The 15,566-nt window shown below is 42.2% G+C and overlaps 1 protein-coding gene across 1 annotated transcript in view; it reads left to right on the plus strand.

Annotated features, from left to right (window-relative positions):
* The window catches only part of mtrex (Mtr4 exosome RNA helicase), a 26,034-nt gene continuing 10,468 nt past the window's right edge, over positions 1-15,566 (plus strand). The window contains exons 1-16 of the mRNA XM_060896480.1: positions 1-157; positions 872-1,024; positions 1,222-1,288; positions 1,416-1,478; positions 1,733-1,845; positions 2,016-2,190; positions 2,319-2,409; positions 2,658-2,782; positions 4,065-4,163; positions 4,862-4,982; positions 5,383-5,514; positions 6,261-6,340; positions 8,427-8,537; positions 8,627-8,728; positions 12,133-12,258; positions 15,127-15,277. Of these exons, the coding sequence (XP_060752463.1) occupies positions 60-157; positions 872-1,024; positions 1,222-1,288; positions 1,416-1,478; positions 1,733-1,845; positions 2,016-2,190; positions 2,319-2,409; positions 2,658-2,782; positions 4,065-4,163; positions 4,862-4,982; positions 5,383-5,514; positions 6,261-6,340; positions 8,427-8,537; positions 8,627-8,728; positions 12,133-12,258; positions 15,127-15,277 (1,807 nt within the window). The 5' untranslated portion in view covers positions 1-59. The remainder of the gene's footprint in view (positions 158-871; positions 1,025-1,221; positions 1,289-1,415; positions 1,479-1,732; positions 1,846-2,015; positions 2,191-2,318; positions 2,410-2,657; positions 2,783-4,064; positions 4,164-4,861; positions 4,983-5,382; positions 5,515-6,260; positions 6,341-8,426; positions 8,538-8,626; positions 8,729-12,132; positions 12,259-15,126; positions 15,278-15,566) is intronic.

Here is a 15,566-nt window from a genome sequence, read left to right on the forward strand (position 1 = left end):
TTTGAAGCAGCGTGAGCGCGCTGCATTGTGGGATTTGTATCTTCTCGTGGGGGGGAAACATGGCGGACGCCTTTGGAGACGATTTATTCAGCGTTTTTGACGAGGAACCGACGACTTCTAGTAAGAAGACGAGCTCAAAGACCGAGTCTCGGATCGGGTATGTTTTTATTCTATATTAACGCTGACATCTAGCGAAATATTCCACATTATTTAGTTACATACGTGTTTATATACAACGCCGGATAGCGCACGCGCTTGCTAGCTCTGTACCATGGTCCTGTTATTGCTCCAAGTTTATTCGCTTTATTACTTTTACCAGATTTTTTTAACCAGCTAATAAATGCGAGTAATGATTTCGGAGCCGAAAAACCACAAAATATTTAGCACAGCCGGTTGAGTTGGAAACTTTGCTCGGTGTCTGTTCCAGAAATGAATCGTTCGCCAATGAACCGACTCTTTTAGTTGTACCGACTCTTTTAGTCTACACGCACGTGAGTGTGTTTTATCCGTATTATTTAAGTGTAATTGATTTAATATACGGACCTCGTTTAAATGTGATACGAACCTCGTTTAAATTTAATTTGTCTGAGTGTTGAGATGCACGTATGAAGCATGAGCAGTATTGGAGCCGAAAGAGTCGAATCTTCTTTAGTGAGATGAGTCAAATGTTATGACACTATTGTCTGAATTATTAGCATTATTATTAATGTTAACAAATGTATTCAACTTTTAAATATGGATCCAGGACACTATCCTTGGAAAACTGGGTGTAAGGTATAAATACACCCAGGATTGGATAACAGTCAGTTGTTTTGTTGCTTGCTGATGTGAATGTTTACTTGTATTTTTGTTTGTTTGTTTGTTTGCTCAGAAAAACTGTTGGCACACATGACAGAGATAAGACAGAATCCCTGACTGGAGATAAGACAGAATCCCTGAAGACGAAGCGAGAGCCAGAGAACGATGGCAGTGATGAGGTATTGTGTGGTAAAAAGGCCAGACTGGAGGCATCAGAGGAGCTCAAGTAAGCATCCACTGTCTGATCTAATCATACTGCTAAATAAAGGTGGAGAAATTGTGCTCCAAGTTTGAAGCGTGTCACGTCTATTCGCTCACGACAATAAACGTGTGTAGATTTAGATGCATTTTGTATAGATGACCGTTTGAAAGAAAAGAAAAAAACACAAAACAAACAGGAAATGTTTCTTTATCATCTTGTAGTCTTGGAGACTTGATGCCTAAAGTCAAAGTGGAGCAGGTTGAGACAGTGGAGGGCTGCACACACGAGGTGAACACACAGCAAAAGCTGTTATAAAAATAATAAGTGTTATACGGTTGTGGTGTATGTACGGGACGTATGTTGAGGATCTGTTGTTTTTATTCCTTCTTTTAAATGTTTTTTTACTCCTGTGTAGGTGGCGCTGCCTGCAGATCAGGAATACACACAACTGAAACCACGAGTAGGGAAAGCAGCCAAGGTAATGGACTACTGCTCAGCCATTTTTTTTCTTTGTTAAAGCATCCGCAGCAATAATAATGTATGTGTCGATCGTGGATTGTTACGTGTCTGATAAATCGACACACCTGCATACAGGAATAATTTCTATATTTGTCACAGGTTCAGTTTGCTCTGAAGTCTGAACCGCTAGCCGTCAGCTTGTGCCAGTTAAATGAGAAATCTACAGTTAATGATAATGTTTTCCTCTCTGTGGTTTGCTTTGTGCCCCCACAGGATTACCCGTTCATTCTCGACCCTTTTCAGCGCGAGGCCATTCTGTGCATGGACAACAACCAGTCTGTCCTCGTCTCCGCTCACACCTCAGCTGGGAAAACAGTGTGTGCAGAGTGAGTTTAAAACACAGTGGCTTATTCGCTCCCAGAATGATTTAATATTCCAGGCATTTCGGATCAAGTTTTTCTTCTTCCGTCAATAAATCATTATGTAATAACTGATTCGGTGACGACCGGACTGTGACTGTATAAAATGTCTGACAATCTGAACATTGTGTGTGTAGGTATGCCATCGCTCTGGCTCTGCGGGAGAAGCAGCGAGTGATCTTCACCAGCCCCATCAAAGCTCTGAGTAATCAGAAATACAGAGAGATGTACGAGGAGTTTCAGGATGTGGGACTGATGACTGGAGACGTGACCATTAACCCCACTGCCTCCTGCCTCGTCATGACCACCGAGGTACACCTCACAGGCACAACACACACAGACAGCAGAACTGAGATGAGCCTCGAGCGCTTGTCGGTATGTTTTAGAATATGCAGCAGTGTGAATAGAAGGGGAAAAAAACCGACTTTGATTTGTTACAGATTTTAAGGAGCATGCTGTACCGGGGGTCAGAGGTCATGCGTGAAGTGGCCTGGGTCATATTTGACGAGATCCATTACATGAGGGACTCTGGTGAGTGAGCATTATAATTTTCTTTATAATGCTGGTCTCAGTTCTGACTGTGATTTAAATCATTTAAAGGTGTGTATTATCTTTAGCTAATGATGAGGTAGAGCTCCTGGGGGGGAAAACACTAAAATTACCTTTTAGGTCTGTACATTGTTGTGCATCATGTGATGTATTTAATAGTCCTCTCAGGAACAGCTTACCCAGAATGCTTTGCTGTTTTCTGATTAAGCTATCCTTATTTTATATTGCAGAGCGTGGTGTGGTCTGGGAGGAGACCATCATCCTTCTTCCTGATAACGTCCATTACGTCTTCCTGTCAGCCACCATTCCCAACGCTCGGCAGTTCGCTGAGTGGATCTGTCACCTGCACACGCAGGTACTAACATTTTTTACAGCTCAACACAGTCATGTTAGATTCAGAATGGATATTTAATCTCTCTACCCATTGCTCACTTCTCACTAGCCGCTGTGCTGTAAGCAAAAACTGCAATAGTAACGCAACACTAAGGCGTCCACTATATGGGCAAAAAGTCAGTGTGCACATTAACATCACTCCCATATGTGCTTGTCCAACATCTTATTGTAAGCTCCACTCTTTCTGGAGTGTGAATGTGTCCCTCAGCCACAGGAGCCTTGGTGAGATCAGACACTGGGTGAGAAGTCTGGGGTGAAGTCAGTATTCCAGCTCATCTCAAAGGTGTTCAGTGGGATGGAGTCACTCGAGGACCCTTGATTTGTGCTGAGACGTTGTTGTGTTGGGACGATGTTTGGGCCTCTTAGTTACCATGAAGGGAAACACTGTACAAGGACCGGTGTCATGGTCATGTGTCCACAAACCTTTATCCAGATGACCATATTAGGCCATCCTTAAAAGTATTTTGGTTTGCAGTAACAGTAAAAAAAAAAAAAAAGTCTGTAGGTAGGTCTATATATTTATTTATTTTTTTCTTTCACGTTTCAATGTAAAAAAAAAAAGTAAAATTTTGGTGTGAATTTAAACAAATTAGCATATCGTGACGTCACTGACTGGGTCTTCAACCCGTGCATTCGGGCGCATCATTGCAAACCTCATTTTGACGCAGGCTATACAGACCACAAACAAATTTGTTTGAACGTTGACCGCAAACATTTTGTTTACTGCAGCCGCAGCCATCGTTACCAAGCGCGAACCGTCGACTCTGACAGTGAATGAGAGGATGAGACGAAGCGAACGCACAGGCCGTAGTGTGACATCCGTTAACCAATAGTGTAAACATAGATGACATCACGGGTTTTTATTTAAAAGAAAGAACGTAGCCTCCGTTTGTATGTAGGCCTGGGAAATTTATATATTTACAATACTTACTAAAATATAATTAATATTATTTTATTGCTTTTGTATTAGTTGCTTGAAGAGTAAAAAAAAAAAAATTGGTCCTTTTTAACGCAATTTTACCACCGGCAAGTCGGTCGGGTTACGGCAAACAAGAATATTTTTAAGGATGGCCAGTCTTAGTCCAGTCTTGAAAATATTTTCTTGGTTTTAGGGTGATGTCGCATACAGAGCACTGAAATTGTAAATGTTTCTGAAATCTTTCTTTCCTTCCTTCCTTCCACTGTATGCAGTCATAAGCCTGATGATATTTTAATGAACTTTTTTCCCGCCCTTCTGAGTGCAGCCCTGCCACGTGGTGTACACAGACTACAGACCCACTCCACTGCAGCACTACATCTTTCCAGCAGGTGGCGACGGCCTTCACTTGGTCGTGGACGAGAACGTAAGCCATATTGATCGTGATCTGGTGCATGACTTCATTGATTTATATGTTTGTTTGTTTGTTTAAGGAACATAACTTATGTTGATATTCCTGTACGTGTAAAAAGTCACTTAAACTTGTGCTGCTGAACCCCATAACCCAAGATACCTGATGTCTTTTCTGTTAATTATTTAGTCAATCTATGACTCTGCATTTGGTCTAAGCGTGTTTCTGACAGTGTAACGGGTCGTGTTACAGAACCAGACCTCTTTAGTGTCTCATGGGCCTTGTTCAGACTTAATACAAACATCCATCTCCAGTGATCTGCTCCCTCGAGCAGGACAACCGAGACATGGTCATTCACACCTTATATATTTGTTTCCTCAAAGCGTCCTCGCTGATCACATTTTGCTATTTAGTTACCAACAAGGTTGCCAAATCTGCCCTAAGCCACCCTTCGATCATATGTACCTTCCTGATGAAACCGTGCCCACACATTGATATTCAAAGCACAGATGCTGCTCGGAGATATTACGAGACTCTGATAACATGTAGCATCGATAAAACTATCCACAGTTTCTGCCGTGTCAGTTAACTGTTAACAGTTATCCAGGAACTGGATTCGTGCAGTAAGGAGAACATTATATTGGAGCTCCTGTGTGCTGTCAGAGAAAACAGGCCTTTTTATATTTTTGCCTCGTGTGTGTGTCCTGTATTAGGGGGAGTTCAGAGAGGATAACTTCAACACAGCCATGCAGGTTCTCCGGGATGCTGGAGACTCCGGAGCAAGTGGAGGAGGAGGAAAATGGGACCCTAAAGGAAGAAGAGGAGGGACCAAGGGTGAGATTTCAAGCGTCGTGTTGGCTCTTAAAAATGGATGAGATTCAATCTAGGGCTCAGCAAAGTTGTGTGTGTGTTGTTTTTTTCCACCCCAATGTACACGAACTTTAACATTAGTGCAGCTCCAAATCTGCGGTTTATGTATAATAATCCTCTTGTTCTAATACCTTATGATTTCTAAAGAATTTCTAAACAGCTAATTCTCAGGAGTCCTACACACTCGCATACACACGGATTCAAATAATTACTGATACAGTTCAAGCTTTCTGTAAGTAATTTCTGTGTGTCAGTGTCTCTAGTGTCACTTTGGTGCTGGACGTCTGCATTGCTGGCGTGTTATTCTTATGCTCAGTTTTCCTGATTTTTCTTTATATAATTTATTATTTTTAACCCCCTTCAGGTCCATCCAACGTGTTTAAGATAGTAAAGATGATCATGGAGAGAAATTTCCAACCCGTCATCATCTTCAGCTTCAGTAAGAAGGAATGTGAGGCGTACGCGCTACAGGTGTCCAAACTCGACTTCAATACAGGTATCACAGGAGACCCCAGCTTTATCCCCACACACACACACACACACACACACACACACACACACCTACCTCAGGCCTTGAGTTGCAGTATTTCCTATATTGAATAATATTAACAAGTTTGAGAAACGGATGTTTTCCATAATACATGAACACCATAAGGAGAAGACGAATAACAGGAAAGGTTCATTAAATCTTAACAAAGATGCTGAAACCTTTGTGTTGCAGAGAATAATCCAAGCATTTCGATTGAAGACCTCTGCAAAAATAATAACAGTAGTGCTTGGTTACAAAAACCAGGTTTTTTTCTAGCGCAGCACCGTAATAATCTTTATGCATAATACGAAAAAGGAATCAGGCTGCTTCTCAACAAAATCTCACGTGTGCAGCTTCTGCTTGTGACCACAAAGCAGCCCAGTGACGAAAGCTTCTGAATCCAAGCTAACTGTCCACCAGAGGAAGCTTTGTAGTGCAGGGCTCAAAGGAAGAGTGCACGCAGGGTGTGAGAGAGCGACAAACCGAACCCCAAGTTAAAACGAGAGCCCGGGTAACTCTCTGGGTCACTACGGAGAGTTCTGCTCTGATCGTCATGAAACATTCCCCAGGTCACGTAGAGGAATTAAGTCAAGATCATATTCACCCTTGCATGAATCTTCAGGATTGCAGAACAACACACAACTATACAGTGCACATAACAGTGTGACGTCTCTCTCTCTCTCTCGTGTGTTTCTCTTCTCTTGTATATCCAGATGAAGAGAAGAAGCTGGTGGAGGAGGTGTTCAGCAACGCCATCGACTGTCTGTCAGATGAGGATAAAAAGCTGCCGCAGGTGAGGAGGCGTGCGCACACACACACACACGCGTTCTCAGTTTCTCATCACTGGTTTATAAGCAGCATCAATAACAAAGTTAAAAGCAATACGTTTAGTGATGTAGTTTGTACACAACACTCACAGCGTCCAATAAGAATCATGCGTATGTAAGCTGGGAGTGTTCATTTATGTGCAAATAGTATGATGTAGTCGTTGAGTTTAACTTAAAGACGGGGTGCACGATCTCTGAAAGCCATTGTTCACATTTGAAATCACCAAAACACACACGCTTCTAACCCAAATGGGTGTCACCTCTGTTTTGATAGCTCCGCCCACACATACATACGCAACCCAGGCAACTTTTATGGCGGAACCTGCTGGGGCAGCTGTCCGAGGGGATATTTTTATCAATAAATGAACTCAATGAGTAATATTATGGTGATACAAATGTGTATTTGTAGTACTGTGTGTTGTACCGTGAAAGGTTTAGCTCCGTTTCACGCGGAAGACGACGTTCAACACCTAGAACCCGAGGCAGAGGTAACGGCAGGTGTCCGCGATGTCAGTGTTTCAATCGCTTTCTGCTAATGTCACACATGCGCACTGAACACTCTCTCTGCCGCATATTGACAAGACGTCCCTTTCTGCTCATTGGTTACACGTTTGTCGGCCCGACTCAGTTTTCTGAAGCATTTCTCACACATGGTGCACCCCAACTTTATGTAATTATGAAGCCTGACATCTAACATGACCTCAATGTTACTTTCTTAAATATAATACTAACACGCGTTAAAAACATACATTTACATACTACACACATACGAACTAAATGCTCACAATTCATCTGTGATGTCGCTTGCACACGTGAGACGAGACGCACGTGACGCAAGCAGCTTGTATCTGTTTAGTGTGAGTGCTACAGAAATGAGGGTTTCTGAGGGTTACAGAAATGAGCTCAACAATTCAGACTCGGTTCATGAATACTGTGCCTTTTATGTTCCTAACAACTGCTAAATAATTCGTTTTAAGCTCGGGCTATTTTGACCAGTCGCCTAGCAACAGTGTTAAGACTTCTAACACGAGGATGTCTCACTAATTTATTCATTTCAGTCAAAACTTAAAATCTCTCACTTTATATTTATCCATCATTTGGACTATACTGACTTCAGGATGTCTCATGTAAAATATTCAGATTCTTTTTCTTCGTGGTTTCTCGATCACGTGTTGAACGCGAGTGCTGGCATTTTGCTGTGCTTTCTCTTTACTACCTTGAAAATGCACTCTTTTTACTCCCAAGTGTTTAAAAGTCCAAACTGCTCGGCATAAAACACAAAACAAACCTCATGCGGTGTTGAACCGAATTAGTTTTAACAGCCTCGTAAAAGCTCCGTAATGCTCTGCGAAGGCATCTTTTACTCTCGCGCGACTCCTTCGTCCCGGATTCTCGCCTTCTCTGCCTTTTCTGACCCTCTCGCACTTCTGGCTCCAATCAGTTTGTTGCGACACTGCAGCATTGAGTCATGGCAGCTTGTCCAGATTTGTTTTAAACTTCACTTGTGTACTTTATTTTTGTTTTTTATTTTTTTTGTACAAAGTTCATCTGTAACTCAGCTGGGATTAAGTTAGTGTCGTAACACAACCGCTTTAACAGTCCAATAAGTCACGGAGAGAAAATGGGAACACTGCGAGTTTCCATCTGTTATAATTACAGCGAATATTCCAAAAACAACCAACACTGTGAAATGAACCGTTCGGTTTGTTTCCATCACCTTTATTAGATCATCTCTAGCTTTCCACCGTGTACTCGGTTGGCACAGAAGTGCACGGAATTGTGATTTAAGTTCAGCGCATGTCCTGAAAATATATGATCTTTATTCAGAACCTGCAGACTGACAAACCATTCAGAAACCTCACCCTTCAGCATTCAGCATCTCGTCCCAGAGAAAAGAACATCGTGCATCGTTTCCCAAAATGGGGATGAAGACACATGAACCGTGTATCACTATTGTCTTAGTGGACCATGTGTAGTAACATGCAAGCTGGAGTCTGAGGGAATTTATGTACCAGAGCCACATTATTAGTGTGTGTGTGTGTGTGTGTTTAGGTGGAGCACGTTCTGCCTCTGTTGAAGAGAGGAATCGGGATACACCACGGTGGACTGCTCCCCATCCTGAAAGAGACCATTGAGATTCTGTTCTCTGAGGGACTACTGAAGGTCTCATTCACTCAGTCAGACTTTTTTATTTTTATAGAGTTTTTATTACTTTGAAACGTTTCAATAAAATGTTTCGTCTCTTTCTGCAGGCCTTGTTTGCAACGGAGACGTTCGCTATGGGCATCAACATGCCTGCTCGCACCGTGCTCTTCACCAGCGCTCGCAAGTTCGACGGCAAGGACTTCCGCTGGGTACATGCACGCACGCCAACACACACACACACACACACACACACACACACACGTGCACGCTGCAGTTTTTGCATAAAACGTTTCTCATTAGGCTCAGACAGGTCCCACAAGGTCAATAGTCGTATTCTTATACAGACATTTCGTCTCCACCAAGACACACACACACACACACACACTAAAACATCTGAGACATCAGTTGCAACATATTTAGCATTTGTCCATTTATTATGCCACCTAATTAATATTAGTCTGAGTTATTTGGCCAGATAAATAGTGAGCAAAGAATTATGGCGGTCCTACAGGTCAAATACAGAGACGTGGCCAATGTAGTCTCGACAGTAGTGTACAAGTTGTGTGTGCGTGTGTGTGAGACTGCACACAATAATAAGAAAACCCTGATCAGACGATACTGTAATGTTATACGGGTAGAGATGATACAAACAGAATTTGCATGGGGAATTAAACGATCGTCTTTACCCTCTTAACAAATCTGTTTTTTAAAATCGGACTTTATTTTTCTTTCCCAAACGGCCACGTGTTGTTTGTCTGAATGACTCGAGCTGTTGGAATTTAAAATTTACAGGGAAGAAAAAAAAAAAAAAGCTTGGCCTCTCAGTTCTGGCACGAGGCTCGTAGGACGCTGCCATCCGAAGGCTTTGTGAAGAACATCTGGAATCTCTGTGTGAAATGAATCCGAGTGCAAGAAAGCAGAAACGCACTGCCATGTCTCCTCTGGATCCCCAGGCTGCTCAGGGTTTCTAAACTGCTCCGAGTCACTAAAGTACAATTACAGACGAGTCCGGGATCCGAGCGGCAATGAAAGACAAACCTAGAGGTGCTTTAAACGTGTGGAGCTACTACAGATATGAGATTCTCTCTCTACATGCACACACACGTGGTGTTTGGCAGACACACTTATCCAGAGCGACTTACATTTCATTTTATACAACTAAGCAGTTGATGGTTTGGACTCGCAACCTTCTAATTGATAATCCAACACCTTAACCGCTAGGTGTACACACACACACACACATGCAGGTATCTTGTCAACCAATCGTGGGGCAGTTGCTGATGAAGGTCAAGAGCTTCAGTTAACGTTTAGGTCAAACATCAGGTTGGGGTAAAAAGTGTGATTTCTGGAGCTTGTGGCCTGGTTGTTGGGGCCAAACGAGCTGGTGTGAGTATCTTTTTAGAAACTCCTGATCATCTGGGATTTTTCACACACAACGATCTGTAGAGATTATACCGAATTGAGGTGGGGGAAAAAAGCAACGGTTGTGTGTGTGGAAACGGCTTTCTGACTCCCTGCAACTGAAGAAAGCGTTCTTTAGATAATGTGAGGCTCCTATTGACAAGTCAGCCTGGATGGTGTGTTTTATCCTGTAGGTGGTTTGATGGACGCTCGGGTAGATTGTGTTTTAATGAGGGATGTTGTAGGTAGACGTGTGGATGCTGCAGATGGATTAATGGATGAGCGTCTGGACCAGTGTTACTCATTGCGTGGCTCGTGAGTCTCCTGCGGCTCGCCAAGCATTAATATGCGGCTCGCATGGCAGTAAATAATACGACGATATGATCATGTGGGTAAAATTTATTTTTTATTTAAATAACATTAAAAACAATCAGGGAAGCATAGAAAAACAAATGTGCTCTATTACAAATAATAATATATTTATATATATTATTTGACTCGTCACTGACTCACTGCGTTCTTCGCAATAGCCAGTTTTTGGCGGCCTGCCAGAAGCTAGTTTGTGTTTCATGCTAGTTAACAACTTGTGTTTACTGAACACACACGGACTAAAAAATTGATCGATTTCTTATCAAACAATCCCGCGCACAATATGAACAGGAACAAAGCAATGTGACCGTGACAAAAGAGGTAACTGATGGGGAGCATGCGTCATCCTCAACTCCAGTAATTATTGTATTGCAATATTGTACATTGTATTTAAGCAGATAAGCTATTTAAGACTGAATAACTTGGCATACTTTGCGGTGAAAGTGGCTCTCCTATTGACTTTGTCCTATCAGTGTGGCTCACATGAAAAAAATAGTGAAGACCACTTGTCTGGACGGATCTTGCTTACGTGTGTCGATAACCCGGATAACGACGTACGGATTGGACGCCTTCCACAAATCTTAATATCTTGTGTTGCGCAGTTATTATAAATGAATGTAATGTAATGTTTTAATAAAACTGATCATAATCAAAACTGTGGGAAATGACAGTTCTAGTTTAAATGGCTGTTAATGTTACTGGGAAAAAGATGCCATCTTGGATTTCCTTTAAATCTGCACGATGAGTACTTGTGAAGCGCACGTGCTCCAGCCGGCGGTGCTGCATTTGTTTCCTGGGTCGATATCTGTATCTATAAGGAAAGGGCTTAATCAAAGCCAGATGGTTATGACTAAGCGCACGAAATCCTTTCCAACTGGACGGCCGGGAGTCGGTTGGGGATCGCATTAGACCAAATTTACGTTTGTCCAACTGCTTCTGACCTCGCTTCACTTTCACTTATCTGTGCTGGGGTCCTGGAACAAGAGCAGATGTGCTCGAGTGAGCGCGAAGTTGCTCCAGTGAGGAATGTTTGCACTTCATCTGCTGTCAAACACTAACGCGATGACGTCGCGCTCGGTTACGTGCAACGCAGATGGTTCATATGAAATGTTCCGTACGTTTTATTCAGATGCTGCTCTACAGGGTTCTGCTTTACGATTGGCTTGAAATCCGCTTCACTCAGCAAACGAGGCTCGGAGCACTGACGTTTAAAGTAGTGCTTGGTCATAATGCAAAAGAAAGAAGTCACCAGCAAACCCGAAATAATCGATGGCGTGGATTCAAGGTGTTTGAAACATGCCTTTGATGTACTGCTCGGCTCAGTGCTGGGCTTCTTCTTTATGACGCGATGCATTATTGCGCTCGAAGTAGTAGATGAGTAAACAGATGCAAGTCGTTTACTTAGATGCAGAAATTGAGTTCTGTCAAACCAGATTGTTGATCATCAAATATGTGTTGAACCTGTGACCTGATTGCGTGAGTGTGTGTGTGTGTGTGCCCTGCGATGGGTTGGCACTCCGTCCAGGGTGTATCCTGCCTTGATGCCCGATGACGCCTGAGATAGGCACAGGCTCCCCGTGACCCGAGGTAGTTCGGATAAGCGGTAGAAGATGAGTGAGTGAGAGAACCTGTGACCGCTGTAGTTCCAGGTTCCTGTTTGTACAGCCACACTAGTGGAACCTGGATGTTGCTTTCTGCTGTTGTAGCTGATCCACATCGATATAAATGTGGTTCCTGCTGTATTTGTTTGTCTTTCGCTTTGGTACTTTATCACATGACCAGTCACATTTTCCTTTCACTCCAGAAACATGTTCAATGCCTGTTGTTGTGTGTCTGTTGTCAGATCACCTCGGGAGAGTACATCCAGATGTCGGGCCGAGCCGGGAGGAGAGGGATGGACGAGAGAGGAATCGTCATCTTTATGGTGGATGAGAAGATGAGTCCAGCTGTGGGGAAGCAGCTCTTAAAGGTAAAAATGGCCTGGTTTGCTTAAACTGGATGGATGGATGGATGAGACTCCACAGAAGAGTGAAACACCACATATCGCCATAAATTTGAGAGTTTTTCTCGTATTATGTAAATCCTCTCGCCTCCTGTTAGAGAGCCTGACTGACTCACTAGCATGTCATCTGTACACTCGATTTGCTCAAGACTTGCTCTTTTAGCTGACACCGGGACACAGCCAGTCAGTCCCTGACGGAGCCAGGCAGCGTTGTATAGGTCCGAGTATACTTTTTCTCTTATGCAGATTTTGTGCAAGTCTGTGCTGCTAAAATGAATCATCAGGACAAACCATATGTCCACTTTTTTCCTAGCTGGTGCGCAGCATCGAGTTTGATCGATGGCTGCCGTCGGCCGAACGCTTCTTTCCTGTTTGTCTTTCCGGATGCTGGCTCTCACCAGCCATCCATTTCATCTTTTCATGCTCAGTGATGTGCGTGAGCGCAAAAGACTGTTTGTATTACTGAATTGTTTTGAGTGGAGTCTTGCCAGCGAAGCTGCTTTTCAGAGCCAATCGTTCCGTACTTTTGGCTCCGAAAGTCTGAATCCACTGCTGAGAACTGCTTTACTTCATCATTTATCAACAACTAATGCAATGGTTTATTAAGCTGGATTCCTCGGTCAACTATCCGTTATTTATAACGGAGAGATTTATTTGAGATGATGTCCTTGGGTAAGATTTTTGGGCTGAGCGAATTCTGATGCGGTCGGTTTGGTCTAGTGGGTGGGAGAGGAAACACTGGAGGAAACGTCTTGGTCTTCAGGTGGGTGGAGCAAATATACACCAGCGATAGGTGGGTTGGTCCAGACGTGGTATTAACCAGGGTTCCCGCGGGGTCTTAAAAAGTCTTAAAAGCATTGAATTTATTAATTTGGAAATAATACCTTAAAAAGTCTTTAAAAAGTCTTGAATTTTGATGTTTGGGTCTTAAAAATTGTGCTGTATGTAACTTCTCCATATTGTAATTTTCCACAAGTTTCATTTGTCAACCACGATTATTTAGATTAAATGACGTAGTATAAAAGAGTGGCGGAACCAATAATTGAGAACACAACGCAGCCCCGGGTCACCGTACAAAATACTGCGAACACGCGATGCCTTCAGTAAAGGAAGATCACGCGCTGCGACACCACAGCCATAGACTACAACACAACAAGTAAAGGAGAAGCGCGAGATATCAACGAAAATCTCAGCATTCCACAGGAAATGTTGACTGACGCACGCAGTTATATTTTTAAAGCTTGTTTTTATGTTAGCTAGCTACCAATTTCATTCTGAGGTTATGGGGAAATGTAAATTTAATGAAGCGTGGCTGGATAAAAACTCTTTTCGTCATTGGTTAAAACCAGTGGACAACAACGTTTTTGAGGCGTTTTGCACCATATGCAAAAGAAGGATTCAGCTAAGTACAATGGGAATGAAGGCATTAGAGTCTCATGCCAAGTCGTCCGAGCACATAAACGCTCTCAATGGACAAAAACAAACTCCTTCCGTCGCCTGCGTGTTTCAACCAACTAATTTTAGCCAGCTATCTGCTATAAATGTGCCTGAAGCGGCAACAGACGCTAATGTTAGCCAGCTTGCTGCTAGCGCTGCAGACCCTCCAGCTATGGCCGCAACTAGAGTGGATCTGCGCACAGCTTTTGGGTCGACACCAACTGTGTTTAATTTAATTTCATTTATTGTTGAGTTCTGATTTTCGATGTTTATTGTTCAGGGGTCTCTCAGTTCCCCATATTACCAGCATGGAATAAGTAGGTAGCTCATGTTAAAAAAACAACTTAACATTGTTCGGCAAACTTTCTTGTGGCCTACTGAAATGTTTTTATTTTTCACACTGCTTGGCTTATCTTTTACCCATTCCACATTTGAAAAATAAATGAACACAAGTTCAAGGATTTTGTTTTTCTTTGCTGGTAGGGACGTGAAATGGGTATTAATTTTTTATTTAAATGGTCTTAAAAAGGTCTTTTAAAAAGACTTGAATTTAACTTGAAGAAACCTGTAGGAACCCTGATTAACACGTTTCTGTCGCATAAATAGTCTAATTATATTTCCGTTTGTTTGACGAGGTGTTTCTCAAAAAAACTCGGCATCAACACAACAAAATGGGGAAACCCAAAAACGTTTTATTTCCTTTCCATTACTTTGTAATTTAATATTCTTTATATCTTTTTGATTGTTTATTAAAACTCTGGGACAAACTAGCGTTTTGAATGATGAGTATGAGTAATAAATCACAAACCACAATGAAGCCTTTGATGCGTTTAAATATAAATAAAATGCATTTTTTTTTTCCAGCGGTGGAAAATACATACTTTCTGCTAACGGACACAATGGAACCAACATGTAGAAGTTGTTATAAATCATGCAAGACGGTTGACTCGAGCAACTCGGCTGAATAACCAGCTGGCACGTGCTGCGAATGCTCTCTACGCTGGGGAGATTATGTAATTATAAAAGCGTGTTCTTGAGAGTTTGACTGTTTTACGTCGGGGGAAAGTGACGTGCTAACTTCTTTGCTGCGTAATGATTCATAGTGCCTGTGAGCTGTTACTCAAATTGTCATGTAGTCTTATTTATTTATTTATTTAAGGAAAGGAATAAACCATGACTTTAAATTATGACTTGGTTCTGTAGAACAGAATGAGGACGTACAAATGTCTCCCCTGCTTGTTTCTCGAGGCAGTAATGCTGCACTTTGTGGGTTTAAATTTCAACCCCTATGAATAACTTTTATTTATTGTTATTTATGCTCAGATAACAGCATCTCATATGCATCAGTCCATGTAACATTGGATAAATAATTGTTTATTTCTCTCCCACTGTGCTCAGGGATCTGCTGACCCTCTGAACAGCGCCTTCCACCTCACCTATAACATGGTCCTGAACTTGCTGCGTGTGGAGGAGATTAACCCCGAGTACATGCTGGAGAAGTCCTTCTACCAGTTCCAGCACTACAAAGCTGTCCCTGGTGTAGTGGAGAGTAAGACTTTTATTTATTTATTTATTTATTTATTTATTTATTTTATTTTTTTTTCCCCACGAGATCCGTAAACACTTTAGGAGCTTGTATTTTTGTGCTCATGAATATGTAAATATGTAAACGAACTTTACAAGCCACGCCTCTACTCCATGTAAACTGTTGTCGCATGCCTCACGTTTGCATATTGATCCCTGACGGCTTCTTGAGGTTAAAGACACGATAACTCGTGTCTATGAGAGGCTTTTTCCTTCTTGATGCACTTATAATCCTAGTAGTTTAAAGTTTTGCC

The sequence above is a fragment of the Tachysurus vachellii genome, chromosome 20, assembly GCF_030014155.1.
Source record: "Tachysurus vachellii isolate PV-2020 chromosome 20, HZAU_Pvac_v1, whole genome shotgun sequence".
NCBI classification, from domain to species: domain Eukaryota; kingdom Metazoa; phylum Chordata; class Actinopteri; order Siluriformes; family Bagridae; genus Tachysurus; species Tachysurus vachellii.